At 41.5% G+C, this 23,644-nt stretch overlaps 1 protein-coding gene across 1 annotated transcript in view; it reads right to left on the bottom strand.

Annotated features, from left to right (window-relative positions):
* The window catches only part of ptprga (protein tyrosine phosphatase receptor type Ga), a 415,165-nt gene that overhangs the window by 3,578 nt on the left and 387,943 nt on the right, over window positions 1-23,644 (bottom strand). Inside the window, exons 14-27 of the mRNA XM_065955381.1 lie at window positions 23,040-23,131; window positions 17,817-17,908; window positions 13,087-13,183; window positions 11,683-11,765; window positions 11,397-11,531; window positions 10,780-10,914; window positions 10,491-10,666; window positions 6,245-6,380; window positions 5,925-6,071; window positions 5,095-5,188; window positions 3,792-3,868; window positions 3,100-3,228; window positions 1,886-2,032; window positions 1,161-1,303 (exon numbers count right to left, since the gene is read on the bottom strand). Coding sequence (XP_065811453.1) covers window positions 1,161-1,303; window positions 1,886-2,032; window positions 3,100-3,228; window positions 3,792-3,868; window positions 5,095-5,188; window positions 5,925-6,071; window positions 6,245-6,380; window positions 10,491-10,666; window positions 10,780-10,914; window positions 11,397-11,531; window positions 11,683-11,765; window positions 13,087-13,183; window positions 17,817-17,908; window positions 23,040-23,131 — 1,683 coding nt within the window. The remainder of the gene's footprint in view (window positions 1-1,160; window positions 1,304-1,885; window positions 2,033-3,099; window positions 3,229-3,791; window positions 3,869-5,094; window positions 5,189-5,924; window positions 6,072-6,244; window positions 6,381-10,490; window positions 10,667-10,779; window positions 10,915-11,396; window positions 11,532-11,682; window positions 11,766-13,086; window positions 13,184-17,816; window positions 17,909-23,039; window positions 23,132-23,644) is intronic.

Genomic DNA, 23,644 nt, shown 5'->3' with positions numbered 1-23,644 from the left:
ACAGAGCTGCTGGATTAGAGTGTCATTTAACACTAATATGTGTTACTACTAAAGACACTTTCATTACGTTTAATTGGGCCGTTTGCTCGGTATCCTGTGGGGGGGTCAGGGGGGTTAGACGGGTGGTTTAGAAAGTAAAAGAAGAAACAAATATGTGTCTTTAGTTCACTTCACTTGCAGAATAATGCGCCTGCTTGTGTCTCTGTGTGCCTTCAAGGGCGGAAAAAGATTCTTGTTTACATCATTCTGTGTTTAAAAAATATGTAAACATGATTTGCTGTTCACTGTTTTATTTTACTTTTAACTCATTTAGTTATTTACATCATCTTAAATATTTGGCCCTCTTTGTCTCAGCTCATGTTGTTGGGTTTTTATGATGGTTCTTTTGTGTGTCTTGTGATGGTTGGATGAAATATCAATCAATCAATCATTATTTCTTCAGCGCCAATTCATAACAAGTGTTATCTCGAGACTTTACAAAAAAGAGCATATGGGATAATAAGCAGGAAGGATTTCTTCTTTTGTATTCCTCACATTCTTGTTGTCCACACTTCCTTGTTGCTGAGGTGGAGGTCGAGCAGGCCGTGCATGAATGAGGACAGCGGTGGTTGTAGGGACGACACAGCTCCTACATTGCACCTTTTGTACATTTTGTGTTTTAATTTTTAATTTTAATTTTTTAATTTTTAATTTTTAATTTTTAATTTTTAATTTTAATTTTTTAATTTTTAATTTTTAATTTTTAATTTTAATTTCTTAAAATTAATTTAATTTTTTTTTTTTTAATTTTTTATTGTTTACTTTTTTTTTTTCTATTTTATATATTGTAATCGCTTCTTATACTGTATTATTCAAGTTGTTGCTAGTTTTGTGTTATTTTCTTGTTAATTGTTTAGCACCAATACACCAAGTCAAATTCTTTGTATGTGTAAATGTACTTGGCAATAAACCCCGATTCTGATTCTGATTCTGATTCTGATTCTGATTCTGATTCTGATTCTATATAAATCCGGTCTATTATTATTTAAAATTCATCTGGTTTAAATTAATGACACATTAATAACAATGAACATCTCCTACAGGACCAACTTAGAAGCTCCACTCATGAAGTGATGTGGTGAGGTGTGTGGTGTAAGGGCGTGGTGTGGTGTAAGACTGACTCGTCGTGGACGATGGTCGGTCCATCGCGGCTCGCTGCCTCCTCTTTGATGACGTTGATGAGCTCGAAGGTGCTGCTGATGGGAGCGTCAGGGTTCGGCCACTTGGGGCACTGAAAGTGACGAACCTCTAATACGTAGTCATCCTGGAAGACAAGAGACACAAAGACGCTCAGTTTAGAACAGTTACACGATGTCATATGACTTTAGCTTTCAGGAGAAATCTGCAATCTTCCAATAATCTGCATGTGATTGATTTGTCGGAGAGAAAAGTGTCCCAGTGTTTGTTTGAAGTGGCATTTTAAAGACAGTGAGTGAGGCTGGTTTTCATGCAGTCTATTCAACAATCGTGTCATTTCATGAAGCAAATATAGATGCTGGTGTTAAAATCTTTTTACACAATGTAAGACAGGAAGTTAGTGTTTTCAATTCCGCCACCAGGGGGCTCTCAATAAAAAATCCCTCATCCCTCTGAAACCCAAAAACAACAATCAAACTCTGCATTTTGTCTCATTTAAGACTGTCTCCCTGTCTGTTCTCAAGAACAGTTTTCACTGCGTTTGTGGGCAGCAGCGTCATGTTCATGTTCATGTTCTTCTTTATTCAGTTTGGTTAAATCAAGTGACACACACAGACACACACACACACACACACACACACACACACACACACACACACACACACACACACACACACACACACACACACACACACACACACACAGTTACCTGAGTGGCTTCCAGGATGAAGTCGTGGATGCTGATCTGCTCCTCGTTGGACAGACAGAGCCGGTCTTTACTGATGAGGGTGACAGTGAACGCCTCGCAGTTCATGGCTTCCTCCCGACTGGGCCAGTACACAAACTCGTCCTCTGCCTGCAGAAGAGCACAGAGACTGTTTCACTGCGGTGTTTATTTATTTACCTCATTTACCACAGGACACAATATGATTGTATTTTACTGTTTTATATACTAGAAAACAAAAATCTAACTGGTTCCATGATTCCAACAAAAATGTCCACTGACACCTGAATACTGAATGAGTGGAACAAAAGGAGACATCTCCTTATGTTAAAGGAGAAATCTGTAAGATATCTACTGAACTAAACGATAAAGTGAGCTTACTATATGATCAGACATTAAGGAAACATGCTATGTTGAAGTGCTGGCTTCTCTGACAACAAAGCAGCAGCCAGCATGTCCTCCTTCTAACTTTAGATTCTGCTCCTGAATGCTCTGGTTTTGTTTGGACCAGAGAAGGTAGGCGCTTTTAAGGCGACCCCCCCACACGGCCATTTTGGACGCCCCTCGGTTTGCCAGATATGAGAGCAGTTATCAGGTCAACAGGTGTTGCAGCGATGGAAGCAGTCAAGAGAAGTGGTTCAGATAGAAGTGATTGTACCCGACCTAAAAAGCCTCTGCATGTTTCTAATAAGCTCCACGAGCAGAAACGTGCTCAAACTAGGATCAATATTGGAGATGCTTTTGAAAAATGGAGAGAGGTTAGAACACAGAAAGGTTTACAGACCCATGCAGAGCTGGATAAACACTGAAGCTTCAGAGTCCACCACATGGTGACCTGAGTGAACATCGACTGTAGAGAGGAGGGGGGGGGGACTCTCTACAATGTTTAGAATTAAGACTGTAGTACCCATTTTAAACACTAGGTGTCAGAATTACATGCTCCTTTAAGGCTGTTTACAAATTGAAAGTGAGAATCCCTTTGCTACAGTTTCCTACCAATGTTGTATTATTTTAAATGAACAGAGTTTTGACTTTTATGATACACTCTGTCACCTCATGTTTGTGTATGTGTGTCTGCAAAGATCCCTGTTGCTTCTTACAGAGGAACAAAGTCATTATTTCTCTTTGCTGTAAGAGTGCTCACAAATCAAAGCATGTATCTGTACTCGTGGATGTGTGTTTAAGTGTGTGTTTCCTACCAGTCCATGGTTGGCGGGCAGCATGACAATAATCTGTGCATTGTGGTCCCAGATCATTCTCCAGAAGTCTTTTGTGGTGTGAGGCAGAGGATGCTGGGTAATGATGAACTCATTACTCCTGTAGTAGCCCTGAAAATACAACACAAAAATGACAACTTTGGTCAAAACTTAATAAAACATACTTTGAAGGACATTTACAGTGCTGACTTATTTAGTTTTTTTTTTTATGGTCGTGCACCTGAAACAGTACGGTTGAGTGTGCTCCTTTTTTTTTGCTGTTTCAAAACTTTTTAAACCCTGTCCTGCTTATCATGAGTGATTCATCTGCAAATGTGAGATTTAAATTCATTTTTAATTATCTTACTTCTAAACAAAACGTTCTATCTCAAGGATACCTTTCATAATGTTGTCAAGGAACTCTGAATAACAATCTGAGACTGTTGGCATCAAAAAGAGGAACGTTCAACACCAGCGCAAAGAAAAATGATGCAAACATTAGAACATGTTTCACGGCTGCTGCCTGAAGTAAATTACCTTTTAGTCATTTAGTCCCCAAATAGTGTTAAAATAGGCCCCTGTTTAAAACCTGGTTTATAAAATCAAGCTGGGTGTTTTAAGAACACAGCTTTAACAGACATGACTTGATGTAACCTGCTGTGTCTAAACCTGGAAAAAAAAGTGGAAGTGCTGACCATGATGTAAGAGGCGTTAATGTAGTCGGTGCCTTTGACGCCAGGCAAAGGTGCTAGGCCCACCCTCGCTCGCTCCGCTGCTCACATGTACAGGAGAGAGAGAGAGAGAGAGAGAGAGAGAGAGAGAGAGAGAGAGAGTTTACAGCCATTCACCAGTTTATAGGAACAGAGCATGCACTGAGAGGCCTCTCTGTGTGCTTCCATTCATGCTTTCGCTGTTTATGGTCGAGTTCAGAGACAGTTCTTTGTAACTCTTGAGCGGGGGATTCAGAGAAACGTGGGACTGCCAGAGACTGTCAACAGATTGTGTAACAGCTGCAGAGTGAGTGAAAAACAACAGTGAGACCAGGCAGCATGTGTACAACACAACAGTACATACAAAGGTTTAGCTGATAAGTATCTAAAGGCTCCTAAAGGTTATTTTGAATTAACAAACAAACCCTTAAAAGATCTAACTTAACGGCTCTGTGTGTTTTAAAGTGCAGTTACACTCAGAGGCCTTCGGTAGGAGCCAAAGCACACCAAATCAAATTTCTGCATGTTGTTGTTTTTAAGTCAGTTCATGATGTTCTGATCAAGCCTCATTTATGCACAAGTTATAAAAGAATCTATCATGAAGAACAGTATAGAAAAACCCTTTGTAATTATCCATTCTTCTATAATTTAATTTAATTAAATTCTAATTCACTGCACTTTATTAAACTCTGGTTTTACACTCAGTTATTGAGAGATACATTTGTCTAAAGGTTGCATGGGAAATAAAAGAAGTGCATTCATTTTATAGACATAATTATTAAGTATATATGAGGACAACCTGAATTGCTTAAGTTGATGTAAAAAAAACTAGGTGATGAATGTATTTCAGGTTTAGGAGGCCCTACATCTACATAAAATAATTTCCTGTGATTATGAGTGAATTTGGGTTTTTTGAATTTGGGAGATCTCTACTTATTATTATTTTTTACATTCTAGGTCCTGAGGGGAAATTCTGGTTTTAAAGGCCTGAATCACACACATACACAAACAGGACCTGTGGACATGCATCTCCAGCCACCAGACCAATTTCCATATTTTGTTCCGCACCGGGACTTGAACCGACGACCCTTCGGTCCCTACAGACTGAGCGACTGTCTCCTAAATATGAAGCACTTGTTTTGAACAGGTAATCTATTCATTTTAATCATGTCAATGCTTCCTAATCGCACCTGTTCTACAGGGAGCTGTTATTTTTCCGTTGTTTATTGCTGCTGGAGGCGTTTCCATTATAAACTGAATATTCATCATTTATGAGCTGAACACTTACATGGCACCACGGAGGAATTGCGGTTTTTCTCCTTGTTGCACTCCTTCTGAGCGTTGAAGCAATCCGTGAATCTGGCATTACACTGAGTCACCAACTAGAAACACAAAAGAAGAAGAAGAAGAAGAAGAAAGGATGGATTGTGTTACACTTTGGTGGCAAAGTAAATCATCACAGAAGTTTGAGCATCAGAAGGGATATTTAGCCCATGTGGTAGCCTCTGCTTTGTGAAGCTGTTCCTATCCTCGCTGTTTCTAGAGCTTATATCAAGCTAGTTCAAATAGATCTGATTCACTACAAACAAAAGACACTTAGCTTTGACCTGAGCTATGGAAGATGCACCCTCTGATACAAGTGCAAGTGCTAACTAGGCTAAACAAAAGCTAGTTTTTAGCTTTTCCTTGCTACTGTTACTGGGCTAAATGTTGCCAAGTGTTTGCTCATGGTGGATTAAAGTCAGGTCTCTCTGAATATTATGTTGTATAATAATTAAAGTATGGTCTACCTCAGCCTTTCCCAAACTTAAAACTGCAGAGGCCCATGTTGATATACAAAATTCCTCCGGGGCCCGTTATAAAATAAAAGTTTTGACTACAGCTCTCACTTTCAGTTAGGGTAAGTTATTGGACATGACAAAATTATATTATGGCAAGATAGACACCAAGGTTTACTGAACAGTATGTCCATGAATAGTCATTACACGCCTTACTAATCACTTAAAGGGTTGACTCATGGTAAATGGGTAAGGAAGTCCTAGTAACTTTTAGTTCTTGGGACCTTTGGTGGAAAAGGGGGCATATGTAGTGACAGTTAAATCTCAACAGTCCCTTCACCTTGAACTGTTTCTCCAGCCGTGTCCCGCCGCTGTGTCCCGGTGTCGAGATGTTGCTGAAGTAGCTGTGAAGCTGCCTGGCCGACACTTCCGTCTCCTTCCCCAAAATGGCTTCCATCAAGGCATTGTGGATGAAGATGTACTGCTCCTGGATCACAGACACAAGACAAAGAAAGATGTTTAGCAGCACATCTGGCAGATCAGTAAAAGAGGATTCCAGCACACACATAATATGTATTAACATAAAGTGTATGCATTGAAACTGAAGTCTCAAAAGGACAGAACTGTGCTAGAGGGTCACAAAGACAAAGACACACAAACCTCAGTCTGAACCAGGTAGTTGCGTTGGGTGCGTATGTGTTTGAGAAAGCCGAGGACATTGACTGTGTTCTTGTCCTTGATCTGCCGCAGCATACTGTCGATGACGATGTACGTCCCCGTCCGACCCACTCCAGCACTGCAACACAGCACAGAAACACTGAGCGACAGCACAAACAGCCAAGGGAGGAATCATAGGAGAAATATATTGGAAATTAACTTTTAAAGTGGAAATTAAACTTGTATTTGTATCCTCTTATTACAGAGGTGAAGCAGAGAGCTGTCAGGAAATTAAGGTTTCAGCATTTTAAGGCTCACATTGAAATCTTCTTGGTCAGCACTTTACATGCCTGTTCTCTATTAATCCCAAGACACAAAATTAAATGCATAAAAATCCTGAAATTGACTTCCATATAAAGAAAAAACAATGTTCCTGATTCAATTAGTCCATTAAACATCATCATCCTCACTAACCAGCACCAGAAATACTAGTAGCTGCAATTAATTTGTAACATTTATATTACTGTAAGCCAGTTAAATGTTATTTATACGCTGTAATGCAGCCTCCGGCCACTAGCCGGGGCTGTGGCTCTGGTTAATGGCTGATGCCATACTGCTCTACTACCTGGATGTAAACAAGCACAGTGGGTGGATATAATCTCGTAGAGCAGAATTTTCAGATAGAAAATTAAGATAAAGTTGCATGTAGGCTGCGTCAGGTTAAACTGGCATATAACCAGTCATGTGAAACAAAAACCAGCACAACCATGTGGAAGGACTGAAGTCCTGAAGGCTGATGTTGCTAGCTCTGTTAGCGTTAGCCACACTTAGTGTCCCAGTTTGACATCGGGTGCGTTCGAATTGTCCCTCGTATCTACTTTCACTATCCAGTTTACGTTAACCCATGAAGCATTTAAGTGGCGGCCATGATAAGAGCCGTTCGAATTCTCTAAAAGTTAAGGAAAGGTGGGTCAGTGCTTCCTTTATAACCTCCTTTAGGATACACTGGACCATCCTTTACGAAAGGAGATGAGATATGCCGCCCCACAATTCCTTGCGGCTGCAACATTTAAAGAGTCGCGCATCCGACCGTTCATGAACATTAACGATGATCGTAAAGTGACTCAGATCATGAAAGAGATAAAAAGATAAGAGACATTTTTATCAGATGATGTTTCATTCAACGTATTTCATTCTCTTAAGAATGTTTTGTGCTGCTGTACATTTGTATGCTTCAAACATTATGTGTAGGTTATATCTTACATTAATGTAACAATAAATTTTTATAATCATATTGATGTTGATGTTGATTTCTGATTGGACAGGAAGCTGATGGTTTCACTTTTCTTACTTGTAGCCTGGTAGTCTATATTTCTTTTATTTCAATCCCAACCTCGTGGTGATCAGGATTATTTCACCGGTAAGACGCACAGGGGAAAGTTTTTTAGATGTGTTTTTTGTAGTCCATTTTCGGAACATTGTAGTTTCAACACGGCAGACCCACGTCATTAACCTCCACCGGCCCGTCGCATTTAATGACATCGCCTTTCCCTAAGTCCTTTATGACTTCTCCTAACACCTTTCCTTAACCTCATGACATTTTCGCGGGGTTAAGGTAAAGTGGATAGTGAAAGGGGATAGGAGGGACAATTCGAATGCACCCATCGTTTACCTGCAGATGCTGTGATGCTTTGTTTAGCCGTGGTAAATGAATTGTGCTGAATTCATTTTCTTTGTGACAAGTGGAATAGTCTACGTGTCCTTCAGTTTCACACAAATTCATAATCAGGACAACTATTTAGCGTAAACAACAACGAAACACCCAAAGAAAGTCCTGTTCTAGTCCAGACTGAAAAGTGAACTGCAGCAGATTCAACTTAGATGGCAGGTTTAGACAAATATATCTAATCGATGTTTGCAGACACTCACTTTAATGTTGTATGCCTCAGTTTGTGCAGATTCTATCGCCTGTCTGTTTGTAGTTATCCTGTCACAGCGAGCATTTCTCTGACTGTGATCATTTGACCCCAGCAAATTCAGTTTACAAGTCTACAGGACCTAGCAGGTGAACCTAGTAAAACAGTGTCTCCCAAACCTTTTATGCAGGGCCCCATGTTGTAAATGAAGAAAGATTTCAAGCACTCTTCACTATCCACAACACATAAACATGTACACTAAAACACACCATTGGAAACGTCCTCTGCTTACAAACTCTGATATCTTCTGTTTGAAAAATTGTCTGCAAAATATATGAAATCACAACTTCAGTGTGTCCGACTGCAAAACTAACGAGCCACTTCTACAGAGGAATCACTGCAACAAGCAACTTCCACATTTATAACAGGTTCTCTCAAAACTGACCCTGAAAGTCGACCGACTCCCTCGGAGTAAACATCACCCACCTTGAGCTCAGGATGTGACTCATCATGCTTTTCTAACAGTTTAGAACTAATGCATTGTTTTTACTGATTGTTCTTTAGGATAAAGGTTGACTCCATGTGCACTCATACATTAAAGTTCTCTTCTGTACTTTGAAATTCAGGCCTTTCACTTCCTGTTGCTGTACTGAGCAGGGCAGCAGGATAAATGTACGCCTGCTCTGCTCCTTGCATAATGACTGGGTGGGTGTCTGTGTGTCTGGCGTCCCGGGTACAAAATGGTAGTAATGAGCGGTGTGTGTCTGAAGCCACAGCGGTGAGGCAGCGTGACAAGTTATTATCGACCATCACAGCACAGATGATGGCAGAGGGCTTCATAGTCATTCCACCTCCGGGGGGCCACAGTCAGCATCCAATTACCGGTAATTTCCCCGCTGCGTTACAGTAAAATGCCCTCAAATTCAAGCTGGCAACTGTGACAGTCTCAGTAATGCTGCTTATAAAGACAGCTGAGGTACAAGCACATGTACGTTACACACTACATTATATTATAGAATATGAATAGGGATACAAGCTAATATCTTTAAATTTAAGCTGAAGGGAAAACATAAGAGAAAAGAACATTTTATGAGGCTCAACACGGTCTTATTTAACTGTGACACTGATGAATGAAAAGGAATCAACACAAAGACGATACACTTTTTAAATAAGCCAATACTCTCTACTAAAAAGTCACATTTTTTTGTGTGAACATATGGTGCGTTTAACCTCCCACACTCGGTTAAAGTTAAAGTTCAGTCTATCTTTTTTAAAGTCATGGAACAACAGAACAGAGAGCCCAGCTGTTACATGAGCTTCTCTACTACATTCGACTCGAGCTCTGTCGCTGCGAGGCCCACTGAGTTAGCAACAGTGCTTCTACTAAAGTGTTCAGTGTGGCAATTAAAACTTGGTGGCTTCAGGGGGCCGCCTACATGTTATGTGGACCACCACAGAGTAACTTTTTGTTTCCACTGACCATCAGGCCATAGAGATGTCAAACCTGACTAAGGGGATTCCGTGGCTCTCTCTTCTCACATGTCATTCCCCACTCTCCCTCTATCTCATTGATTTCTGACTCTATCCGCTGTCCTGTCTCTCCAGTAAAGGCGTAAAAAGCCCCCACAAAAAGCTTAGACAAATGATGTTACAAACTGGTTTTGATCTCTTTACAACACAGGAGCAATATATTCAGCCAAAGCTTTGACAAAATGATGTCTTAGCCATATACCTATCTGCCTACCAATCATGTCTTTATCGTCAATGGGCGTCAACAAGCTATACCTAGCTAGCTAGCTAGCAGCATGAAAACAATAAAGAGACTGAAGGGTGAAGTTCGTGCAAAAACGTGATGCACTGGGCTCCACATCTCGTGCTCTTCCATAGATACACCTGCATCATAATTTTGGCAGTGCACCTTCATGTGTTTAGGGAAGTGGCTTTGACATTTCTTCTCATTTGATGCTTTCGATATCTAGGTGAAATTACAGGTTTCCTAAACGTTGTCTATCAAGGCTTTAAGTTACCAGCTCAAAGATTGTTGTTGTGAATTGAATAAGACTGCAGCGTTCAGTTTCATATTTGTGATTAAGTGAGTTTCTCACACATTTATGATTGACGGTTTACTGCCTTTATTTAGTGATTCAAAAGGAGCTCGAAGAGAGATTTTTTTTCACAAGACTCCAAACAGTTTTTCCACCACCTGACCCTACTGTCAGTGTTTCCTGGTTATTCAAAAATGATGTGAGTAATACAAGTGTTGATGACACAAGAGTGGTTCTGTTTCATGAAGGTTTGAGCGATGATAGTTGTTAATGGTAAAGCTGTGTTACCTGCAGTGGACGAGCATGGGTCCCATGTCGGGCGTTTGGGCAGCTGAGGACCTGCGGACAAATGTGAGGACGGGCAGCGTGTACTCTGGGACGCCCATGTCCGGCCACTGGGTGTAATGAAACTGGTGCACCGTGCGTTCACTCTGGGCCCGAGCTTTAGGGTTACCCTTCACACTCTGTGTGGGAAACGGAAAAGATAGAAGGAAGAAGAAGTGGTTGAATCTCACTGTCAAATATAAGATCAATTCAATAAAAAAAAGACAATATTTGTTCTGGTCCTCATTCTCACCTTTTTTACTTTAGTGTTCCGTAATGTGAAACAGCGAACGGTGTAGCAGGCATGAACTTTAGTGCTCTTCAGCGTAACTAGCATGTTGCCGTACTCCTCACTGTTCTCTGTTGGCCAGTACTGGTCACATTTTCTCTGTAAACACCAGAATAAAGCTGGTCAATGGCTTTATTTGCAGATATAAAATGGATGAACACGGGGCTTAACCAGGAATATTTCTATTCACACTTTTACCATCCGTCTAATGATGTGGTAAATATTTAATTTGTTGTTTCAATTTAGTTGCTTTGATAGTTATCTGTTTCTTTGTGTCATTTTAAGTGTTTTGGATTGGCTTAATTCATCAAGCTTGACTGAACGTTAGGACTTGATAAGTGTGTTGAAGGTCACATATTCTCCTCCTCTTCAACCAGTTCATGTAAGTCTCAGAGCTCTCCAAAACATGTGTGTGAAGTTTCTTGTTCTAAATCCACTCTGATCCTGTATTTGATCACGCCTGTAAACCCCTCTATTTCAGCCCTGCTCAGAACAGGCTGTTTCTGTGTCTGTACCTTTAAATATGTAAATGAACTGTGTGTTATAAATATAGACATGATATTGTGTGTGTCACAACATACCCGGCCTTTCTCCACCAGGTTGGTGATCATAACGATGACGCCGGTATTCTGCTCCCACACCATCCGCCAAAAGTCTTCAAATGTGGACTTGAGAGGTCCCTGGGCTGCGATGTACGCTTGAGGCTTATTATAACCCTAACGGATGAAGAGTACAACATTTATATCATTAAACTGTTACAGTCATAACTTGTTTGATAAATCTCTGCTTCTGCATGGCTCTCATCATCTTCACACTAACACAGATCACAGTTCAAGTATTTCGAGATGCCCCAGTGGAAGCACTCACATCCACATAGTTGGCATTGATGTAGTCAGTGTGTTTGGAGTCCTTCCCAGCCAGTGGCCTCAGCTTCACCCGGCTGTGGTCATCTGAGGAGTGAACACAAAGCGGTAAAAACCAATCAGTCGGGCTGTGTGACTGAAACCACCGTGCAGAGCTAACCTCGGCTCGAACCCTAACACAGCGCCCGTCCATGCACTGTCTCCGTTGCCCTGCCAAGGCGCCTGCTCCCAAACCTGGAAGCACATTAACCTTTGAGGTTGAAACAATGGTCAAGCTGGGGTTTGTAGCCTTTTACAGGCAGCTGAACAGCATGGCACCTGCCCTTTGATTCCAGCATGCAGTGTGTAAACAGGAGGCCGAGCTGCCACAGCCGATGGTCATGTGAAGCATTTATTTCACGTAGTCCAACACTTTAAGCCTGTGTGTGTGGGTTTTCAGCACTAAACGGTTTCTGCTGCTCACGTCTGGTGGTTGTTCTTCTACACTTGGCTCTACACTGGCTCAATGAAGATCTGTGAATTCAGCTGAATCATACTTCATACTAAAAATCCAGAAACAAAACACAGCTCTTTTAGAAATAAATGTTACTTAAAGGCTTCATATGTGATTTTTTGATCCAGCAGATGTCGCCCTTGAGCACCAGCATGAAACCAAAACAACTTGCGCTGCATTGTTGTGTTAGCATGCTAATGCTAGCGATCTTTATTATGCTGGTATCTTCACACTGCATGTAAATTTACCTGAAATGAGCGTGATCTAGAAACACAGTTAAGCAGTGAGTACAGTATGTTATTCTTCTTTTCTCTAGTCCCTCAATTAAACAACTTTTATACTCGAGGGGAGGAGTCAGCCGGCCGTCCTGGCGATGTGAACAAAGGGAAGATAGGACTCTGAAAACTCTGAAAACATCACAGACAGTGGGACTCGGGTGTTACACCCATTGTAGACAGTCATGACTCACAGAGTTACTTTCAGAGGATATACTTGATTTATATTATATTTTAGAGGTAAAAATTGCATATTAAGCCTTTAAAGAACGAATCAACTGCACAGAAGCTGCATGTGATGGACCACAAAGAAAATCATAACGCAGGAAGACTGTGTTAAACCTCTGGGAGAACAACCAGAAGAGACGGCGTCTTATCAACGGGTGCGACTTAAAACATAAACAATAATAATTGGTTTACACATTCAATAACATCTTGTGCTCAACAGTAAATAAATAAACACGAGTAAAATGTCAAAAAAAAAAAAAAAAAACAACCAACAAGGAAAACGCTTCAGGTCAAACATTGTATGATTTTCTCTCCGCTGCATCCACTGAGTCAGACTAAGAACAAATCAGCCAGATGATTCATTCAGAGCGGTTTCTGAAAAACAATGAAACGGTAAAAAATGTTTACTCACAGGCCACTATGTTGATGTATCTGTTCTTGTGCTTGTTGTCGGGGTGGTTGGAGTGCTCTGATGTGATCTTCATGTCCGCGGTGCATCGCTGAACCTCCTGGAGAAGGATGCGCACACACACACACACACACACACACCTTAGCTTTAGACGTCGTCTGAAACCACATACTAACATACTGCCTGCTGCATACTCAAACCATCTATACTGCACACTGCAGAGAACATGTCATTAACTGGCTGGACCACTATTTGCCTGACGCTGTGCAACACATCTCCTTCATGTACAGTTGATCCGCTTGTTGTTGTTGGTGGTCTTAAGAGGCACAGGCCTTTTGTGTGCGTAGAAAAAGTGTCTTACTGTCCCACATCCACCATGCACTGCTGTCATAACCCATAAAAAGTTGCTCTCCTAGTTCGACCTGCTCGGGCTGATATCCTTGCTTTCCTCTTTTCACTTGTTTCCTCTGTTCAGAACAAGTGCTCTTGTCTTCACTTTTGTTCAAGAGACATCCCTTTCTTGGCACAATCCATGTTTTCTTGACCTGAGGGCATGGCACCAAGAAAATACATTTGCACTACCAATTTTTAAAAAGACGACCTCGTCAATGGCCCCACATCTCAGAGGATACCATCGGAAACTTCTGCAGTAAAGTGAGCATCGCAAGTGGAAAAATGGGTTAGACTTTCAACAACATTTCATATTGTATGAGCTTTGGATCTGCAACAATAATTCACTTGGTTAAGCTTACAATACAGTTGCAGTTTGTTTTGATTTATGAACCTGGTTTCACATATGAATAGAAACCTCAGTCAACTGGGTGAAAGTTTCATATTTGTTGGAACCATAGACTGTAAATATTAATGGACGGAGCCTGAGTGACATCACCCGTCTGTTCCTGCAGGGTGATTTGGAGTCCCATCGGCGGCGGTCACCCTAACTTTCAGTCAACATAACAACGTTTTAAGCCTCTTGACGAACATCGCACCCGTCTGTCAATCTTGTTATCTACGCGCCTTACTGTGAATAACTCTTATCCTTCATAAAATAAAAACGCACAAGTTATCAAATATTTCGACCCCCGTACAGTGTGTGTCCATCGAGACATGAGCTAATCACACCTATTTGGGGTTTTGTACCAGGAAGTAAACATGTGAATTTCTGCTGTAAAAACAGTTTTGAATGGGTGTGTATGTGACTTCCTGTGCTTCTGCGGCCAGCCTCTAGTGGACACTCGACGAACTGCAGGATTTTGCCCTCCTGCATTGGCTTAATTTTTCAACACCGGAGGTTGCCGCTTGGTTTGAACCATCCATCACCCCCAGCTGCTAACCCTGGTGTATCTGCACTCTAATTACTCTACCTGACTTAAATGTGAACATTTTGAAGTACAGGGTCACTGTCCAAACTGCCATTTTTACCATTCTGGAGTTTGTTGTTGCTTGTTACACACAGTCAAATGACTATTTTTACAGTATTGGGTTTAATGAAGACTGAAAATGAACCTTGGGGATCTATGTGTAAACTACCTCATGGCTGGCTGTTACACGGTGAGCAGTTCTGGGATTAGCAGCCTGTGTATTTATATATGTCAGTGTTTAATGTGGAGTCGCTGCCAGGCAAACAGCTGTTGGCTGCTCGCTCAGCATGGCCAACAGGGAGGGCAGGCGCTGGATTTGGCTCTGACCCCTCTTGTCTCATTTCCTCATGAGCTTCGCGGGGGCCACCACCTTTTTTTAGCGCCATTCAAGGCGGTTTCATCGTACTAATTGGGATGGGGATTTATTTTTAAGCGTAGGAGGCTTCGTGGTGAGTAAGTGTGAACGGATCAGGTTGCAGGTATGATGGGAAGGGATGGGATCTAACTGCAGATGATGATGTCACAGACAGGTGATGTGATCAGCAGATGGCAAATTTACACGCATATGTGCAAACAACCAAATGCAACACGTATTGACATTCACATGCAGATACATGTTCACAGATATTAATACCTTTTACTTTGCTATATTAGAGAGTAATGGATGTTAGGGCTGAAAAACCCTCTTGATCCTGATAAAGTACGGCAAAAACACCGACTACATCAATACCAACTATGTGGATGTGAGTGTTTCCACTGGGGCATCTCAAATACTGAACTGCGATCTGTGTTTGTGTGACAATTAGAGCGGACTGTACGACAGCAGTACCACAGCCAGTCTACTGTTTAAGCTTGGATTCAAAGCTCCTCCAATCAGAGACTTCGCTCTAGGATTGTGAGTAGTGAGGTTCACAGATAAACCATGTTGTTCTTAAAACCAGGTTGATATCATACAAACTTCCTTGTGTCCCCTTCAGGAGCATAAACCATCGTTTCACACTCAGGTAGCTCGTGGTCAGTCTACCTTGGATGGTTTTGACTTCATGGCTAATGATCAAATCTGCAATGGAGTGAATGAACGGGATTTCTACATCTTGAACAACATTATTTATCTCTGTAATCGATATTCTTAAATTTAACCAATGACCCCTTTGGTGTCATCAGGCTCTTGTTTGGCAGCATCAATAGAAGCCAAAAGAAGCTTTGATGCTCAAAGTGTTTGATAACCCTGCTGCAGGGAGGGACAGACATTGTCTTGAGGGTAGAAGGTATATCCCTTATCTGATGTTTCCATGAAGGTTGAGAAGAATGTGGTCTAACTCGCCTTCTTAGAGTTTTTTTCTCCAGTAACATCTGTTAAGTTCTTCTAATGGAAACGGCTCTGCATTCTGTAAAAAGGCAGCAATCTCACACTGGCTGTATCCAACAGTTGAATTCACTTTGAATCATTAAAGAATCAGCCTAATGAAGAGCTGTTATAAATGAAACCTCTGACTTTTCTTCTAACTTTTTTCTACTGGCTACAATCAAAGTGATGACAGTGTTCATTTTTACATTTAAATTCACTCTAATTTCTATTGCAGAGAGCTACAAAAGAAGGTCAGATTGCTTTACATCTAATCTACGCTTAAGTAATGATGATTGATGCTCATGGCCTCCCCGACTCTTTTCTGTCAGAGGAGGAGAAAGTGGGGCAGCAGGCAACTGTGACAACGTGGGAGGAGGATCATTTCATTTGACAAGGGGCTCCCTTTCCTGAAGCACTCTGCAGAATCCATTCAAACATTGGTAGTGTGTGTGAGGCGCTCTGTTTTCCAAATTAAGAATCTCATTCAGGGGGGCTTCAGCTCAGCCCGCTGGGTTTTCTCTTTCTAGGAAGAGTGGAATGAGGAAATAAAGCCGCAGGTAAAAAAAAAAAGTAAAGAAGTCACATAGATTCACAGCTTTGGCTGGCGTGGGTGAAGCATGGGACCATATTTTCCTTTCCCGTTCAGATTTAATATACTGCTGGAACACTGTTGTTCTAAATGGACTTCTGACTCCTCAAAGTGTTTTTACACCGCAGGTCACACCTACACATTCACACACTGATGGTAGAGGCTGATGTGGAAAGTCACCATCAGTAGTAACTAATCACATTCATACACATTCACACACCGCCAACAAAGCAGCAGGAGCAACTTGGGGTTAAGTGTCTCGCCCGAGGACACATCGGACATGTAGCTGCAGGAGCTGGGGATCGAATCCCCTGACCTTCCGGTTGAGAGACGACCGACTCTGCCAAGGATGCGCATGCTTGCATTTTGTTTGCCTGATAATTAGCTTGTGATTAGCTAGTTGGCAAAACAGCAGGTTATTTGCTCAACTTGGAAAACTTGTGCCTACAGGCATTTAGTAAGCTAGAAAGTTAGCTAGAATGCTACTTGACTTGGATTCACCAATCAAGAGACAAAAACAAACTTATCCATGACAGATATTTGTAACCCAATTGAGAAAAGGGCAAATGAAGACCTTGATACATCGGTACACAGCCGCTCCATAGTGCCCCTCTAAGTAACCAGGTAATTAGAGCTTTCATATGGGCTCTTAATACAACGCTAGTTAAAGCTTTTTGAATAAACCATTAATTGATGAACGAGTAGAAGAAGAAGAAGAAGAAGAAGAAAGAAGAGGTTTGCAGCCGACCTATAACTGCTCTAAATGTACATGAAATTGGCTCACAATGAGGTCTTGGAGCTCCTTTTAAAAAGTCACTTAACCGAGGACCTATTATCTCACCCTTTGAGATGTATTAAGGGTGACAAAGTTGAAAAATCATCTTTAGAAGGGACCAAGCCATTGACGTTTTCAGATGTGCTATTAATAAAATGCTTGCAGAACTTACTTAATACTTTATAAACATAACAGAGCAAAGGTCATGTGTGTTTGTGTCTCAGCAGCTAGCTCAAAGAATAAGAGGAAAAGACGAGGTTAGCAGCTGACCTACAGTTGCTCCAAAAAATGGAGAATTGGAAAATAATGTCATCAATACATCTGTGTTGTTTACCTCTTGTTGGTCACAGCAGGCAGCTGTTTCAGAGAAAAAACCTCTAGTACAGAAACTGCTCAGTGCTGCACACAGTTTGAAACCAACTGCTGAACATCGTGGAGCATCAGCAGATAAAGAGGAAAAAGTTTCTCTCAGTTGGAAGAGATTAGAGATCGAAAATTAGAAAATCAGACCGACAAAAACGCTACCTAAAATGAAAGTTAATGTTCCCTTTCAGCAGGATGAACTGTGAAGCAACAGTTTGCCAACAGGTTCAACATATCTCCCGCTTGAGCGTGTTTCTAAATCCTATGAGATTTCCAGTAGACCACCTAGCTGCTTACCTCAAAGTCTTCAGAGTATCCGTGATGGTTATTCGAGTGGAGTTCGTAGACACGTTTGATAAACTGCTTGACTGAAACAGCTTCCATGTCATCTGCAACGGAGAGAGAAAGTACCAGGGTTAGAGACCAGATGTTAGAAAGATCAATAATGAGTTTCAGGAGACGTTAAGCAGCTGTTCCAACTTTGGCACACAAACCCCCCCAAAAGGAAATGAGATTGCCGTCAGACTCTGCTGTAAATATTGAAATTTCTATTTTTTCTAAGTTGAGAGTTTTATGTTTGACCTTTGAAGAAGCAGTTAAGAGAATGTCTCTTATCTTGGCCTAAACTGTTTCTGTTTCTCAAGACAACATGAGGCGCTACGAGAAAATGTCCACACTTCTTTGACAAGTGGACTAAATTCATCCAGTGATGATCTCCATATCAACAAATGATTGGACTTTATGGCACCAACTTCAGCTATCAAGGTCAATATTCAACTTTGAATTTGACCTGAAACTAACAATTAAGCTCGCTACACACTAGACGATTTTCAAATCTTAACCAAATTTAGAGATCTAGAGAGACCATAGACCAACCGATTTGAAACATTTTATTCCGATCGCTCACACAAGGCGACTCAGCCCGACCGTGAGTCCACACACCTGCAGTTTTTGGTAAGATCAAACAGACACGAGATGTCACACACAAACTCTGTCTGAAAAGGTGACTTCAGTAGAAAAAAAAAAGGAGGACGATCGACGTCGTCAGCTAGTTGTCTTGTTTTGTTTTCTGTTTTGCAGCGGAAAAAAAAAAAAAAAGACAAAAACAATACGGATGAAATCTTGGCTGAGAAGACAGATTATATCCAGCTTTATACAATTTGCAGCGCAAGCTCTGATTGGCTGCTGGGGATATGTACGGTTCCAGATCAGGAATCGTACTACAACTTGATTGGAAGCAGGAAAATAATCGTAGTGCCGCCACCCCCCGAAAAAAAAGTTGAACAAGGCAAATTGGGCCTAAAATCGTCCAGTGAATAAAGAAGGTCTATTGACCCTTACTAAACCATAAAAAGATGACGGTGATGTTGAGCTGATTTATGCTGATGCAGAATAGTTTTAAGTTGTTTGAGTTTAATTCCCGTCGACACCGTGCAGAAGCTGACTGATAAGGAAAGGGTTAACGCCTAATGTTAACTTTCATCCTGGTTCTCAGCGCTGCTTTGAGTTAATCCATTCCTTACAATAGGCTCTGTCAGGAATAATGCAAGCTCAGCAAAGTCTTAGTTTCACTGCTTTCCCACAGACAATTAAGCAAACAGAGAAAAAACGGTTTAAGTGAAATGTTGTAGATGACGTGATGATTTTTTTTTCTGCTCGTGGAGGCGTTCAGCCCTCAGCGCAGGAGAGGAGCGCCATGTTTCATCACAATGCAAACACTTGAACACAAATAATTGTAAAGTTGTAACTGTTCTTGCAACTGCGGCAGCGTAAAGAGGTGAACTCTACCAAGATGAGACGAGCCTGTTAAGTGAAAAGGATGTAAAAAAAAAAAAAAAAAACATTACACAACAGCTCCATTTCTCCCAGAGCTCCCTTTCAGTTTAGTCCTCATCAAATATTAACGAGGGCATTCACTGGCTCCCTCTCACTGTGTGTCTCACAAGATGCTCATTTAGGTATGTAAATGTGTCAGAATGATTTGTGTCAGTAAACGCAGCAGGGTGCTGAGCGTTAATAGAGGGGTCTAGAAAAGCCAATTAACCACATGCTAAAAATGCTCTTTGACATATTTTACAGATGGTTGAGTATAATCACTTACACCACGACATGTACTGTATGTGATGTACTTGTTTTTGTGCCAGAATGCGTATATTATATACAGCGGAATAACAAATGTTTAGTAGAAAACCTCAACAGTAAATACAATCAGAAACCCTGTCGAATAAATCTCCCTACAGCTGCAGCGACGAGCAGCTGATTTTATGTTTGTTTTCAGTGCGTGCAGCTTCATTTTAAGAGCAGAACACAACGATTCAAAGGACTAAAGTGTAACACCGATGTGTATCAACAATGTTCAATAAATCTCACTATCAATAAAATCTTATTTCCTAGTTAAGCGTGTTTATGGTGCATTCAACAAACAATATATAAATATGATTTATAAGAAAGAGACATAACTCCAGGGTCTTCAAAAAGTCTAGCCAATGGCGCTGAGTTCAGCAGAATGTGGTTTCCACTCATAGCCTATTTCACTGCTGTTACTGGTATCATGAATTGGAATGACGCATAGCAATCTTTATGAATATTTGGTTTAGATAAAGGAGAAAGGATGTTCTATACAAAAATCATTTCTATCTATCGGAAAAAGCTTTTAGAAAAACTTAGCGATAGTTTTCTTTCAGCCAATCTTTAAAACTTGTGCATGGAGCCCTGCACAGTGTGGCTCAAACTGGTCAGTTTCAAGAAAATGGATTCTGCAGGGGCGGGAATAGCCTATTGGTAAATGTGTGCACCCCATGTACGGAGGCTATAGTCCTCCAAGTGGGCAGCCTATGTTCAAATCCGACCTGTGGCCTCTTTCCGTCATGTCGTTCCCCATCTATTTCTCCCTCTCGGATTTCTGGCTCTATCGACTGTCCTATCTCTAAATTAAGACATAAAAAGCCCCCTAAAATTAAACCTTTAAAAAAAGTGATGCTGACTCTATACTTTTATTTGTACCATGCATAATCTTCCCCTGTCACAGCCTACATTACCCACAATGCAACTCGGACAGTTTAGTTGTAGATCTTGCTGTAGCTGATAGAGGCTATAATAAAGCTTCCAATGCTCTAACATTTTTCAAACTTGTACGTTTTTGACCTAACATTCCCTGGCCTAAGTGACATCATGAGGCCTTTTATCGGACATCACACAACCCTGATAACGGGAAAAACACTCTAATCGAGTTCCCCTTTGACCCCCCTCCCCTCCCTATTCCTTATTTACCAGTTCCAAATAGGAAGCATTCAATGAATGACAAAAAAATTGAACTTCACCTCCCATGTGACACACAAGTGCTTGTTGTTTGCCTCTCTCTCTCGGTGTGTGTGTGTGTGTGTGTGTGTGTGTGTGTGTGTGTGTGTGTGTGTGTGTGTGTGTGTGTGTGTGAGTCAGTGTTAATTGGAAGGTTTGGTGACGGCTGCCCGCAGGTTTAAATCCAGCAGGAGGTCTTAAAGAGGATTATGGGATGTGTGAGGCTCTAGGTCTGAGCTCATTGAGAAAATTAACATAACAAACATATGGTCATACACCACGGCCGCGCTGGACTCTGAGGTCCACACAGGGCTGGCCGCCATGCAGGGAGGCCTACTTCCTGTTATTAACCTACAAACGTCTGTAAAGCTACCTGAACCTTCCAGGAATGATCAAAAATATCCAGCAGTGATCAAAATATCACACCACAGCGATGTGTTGAATCAACGGCCAATCCACAGCAGAGCTCAGTGGGCTCTGTGCTCCTGCTGGACGTCGGACAGAGAGGCTCGATGTCAGAGCCTCTTTTCTGTCTGTGCTGGACTCTGACGTCCCCGGGCACAGTGGTCCTGAATCCTCTGAATGGAGGACTTTGGACTCAGCCAAGGGTTCATTGTTAAGAGGCTCCACAAGCTTTTAATTGATCTGACAGGTTTGGATCCAAATCCTGGATCTGCGGACTGAGCTGGAGAGGCTAAAGATTTTTTTCTTTTTTGTTATATGTGAGTGTGTCCTTTGTACCGGGTGAACTGGGCGTAACCGCTCTATATCCCTCATGCTTACACACAAAAAGACTCACACGGCCAGGCTGTCTTTTTGGCATTTACAGTCTGAGCTGTGCATCAACGTCAGCGATGACTCTCCTGTTCTCCAGTCTACCCTTCTGCATGTTCTTAACCACTTATTTTTTGTGGTACACGTCCAAAACATCAGGCTAATTCTTCATTCTTGTTTAATTTATGTACCAACAGAAAGTGTTGAAATGCAATGTTGCATTTAACCCTTTAATTGCAACCCAATGTGGAAGTAACTACAGCAACTTAAGACAAAGCTGCTCCGGCCATCGTGCATGATGGAAGTGAACTAAAGTACTACAAAGAGTTTGTCTTGGTGGTTGGTTGGAATGAAAGCACATTGGACTCTCATTTAATGTATATTAGGATATAAAGGTCATACCAAGCGGTGACCTCCAGTGTTCAAATATGAAAATGATGTGTGTCCACTTGAGGCTGGCTCCAAGAGTGATGGGATGTCACATTGACACCCATGTTAAAATGACAATTTGTAAAGCAGAAATCAACATGTATAAGACTGTTTAATAAATGGGCTATTAATAGCTCATTCCATTATCTGTACACACTCTTCTGTTTTGATAAAAGTAAAGAGAGTTAAGCAAGTGTGTATAATCACAGGCGGGCTAAGTTGACTTACAGCTGAGCGTGTTGTAGCTGTTTGCTAGGAGGCTTTAAGGCTGCCTAATCTGAATAGGCGTTTTGAAGCCCAACGGTGGCAGTCACCATGTTGGAAAAGCTGCCTCTACCAAGAATTTGAACAATCTAACATTCAAAGTGGAGGAGTTGAGGCGAGCTTTAAGTGTCAGTAAACTCAGCCATGCTATCAGCCAATTTATGCATAATTCTTAACCTGAAAATCAAATTAGATGGGAAAAAAGGCCACTATTTCTTAGTTTTCTGTTGTACAAATTTGCATTTTGATGTGCAGCCTAATAGGCATTTCTTGTATTTGGAGCTTTTTAATTTTTTTTTTTTTAGAAGTTACAGCTTGGTTCAGTCCCAGTTAGGATTACTGCACCACAGTGAGACTCATGGGTCACTGGGAGATAAGACCAGTAGGATCATAACTTTGTGACCTTTAACTTCTGTTTTAAGAATAGCCCTGACCTATGACCCCCACTGAGTGACACACACTTTACGAACACCGCGCGGAGAGACGTACACAAATCTGTGAATTCATTCTAATGCTGCAGCTCGATGCTTCAGGGTTCACTAACAGCGAAAACAAGAGACAGGATGGACGTGGCACTTCCTCTAAGCGCACAAACGCTTCATGCAACCTCCTGAGAGCACAGCCAGCGCTTTTCTGCATAAAAAAAAAAAACACCAGGTGGACACAAGGTCTTAACCAGGTGAGGTTTGTCATCACATCCAACCTGCGGTTTAGCATTGGGTTTAAATTATGCAAAGAGCTGTGGTTGGTTGTTACCTGGGATGGGGATGACGGGGAGCGTCTCATTGGGTACCACCCGGGGTGAATTGCTGTCCTCCACATAGAAGTGGGCTGTCTGGAAACAGCGTCTGAAAAGAAAAGAGCGAGATTCATCCTTAATGTTGGACGTCAGAACAACAAAGATTCATCCAGAGAAAGAGATATCGAGCGTCTGTGTGTGTGTGGAGATAGAGAGAGAGAGAAACAATACAGATTTCATCATGTCAGTCAGTGACAGTCCTAGTCCCCTCAAAGTACATACAAACAGGCTGTGAACCTCACACACACACACACACACACACACACACACACACACACACACACACACACACACAAGTCTTAAAAGCTTGTCTGAGTTGAGACTTCTCCCTCACAACTTAACTTCAGTTTCACACACAGCTGCTTTAAGAGCAAAGTGACTCGTCTGATTTCAAAGTGTTATGATCTGCAGCTGACTGACACACACACACACACACACACACACACACACACACACACACACACGTGTTTGAAGTCACATACATGTCGGAGCTGTCGTACAGGGAAGCCTTCAGGAGGAGACATTTCAATAGATACTTCTGTCATGTTTTTACTCTGTGGGC

Source organism: Labrus bergylta, chromosome 5 (assembly GCF_963930695.1).
Source record: "Labrus bergylta chromosome 5, fLabBer1.1, whole genome shotgun sequence".
NCBI classification, from domain to species: Eukaryota; Metazoa; Chordata; class Actinopteri; order Labriformes; family Labridae; genus Labrus; species Labrus bergylta.
The sequence above is the reverse complement of the archived record's forward strand: the minus strand, read 5'-3'. Positions and strand labels throughout refer to the sequence as shown.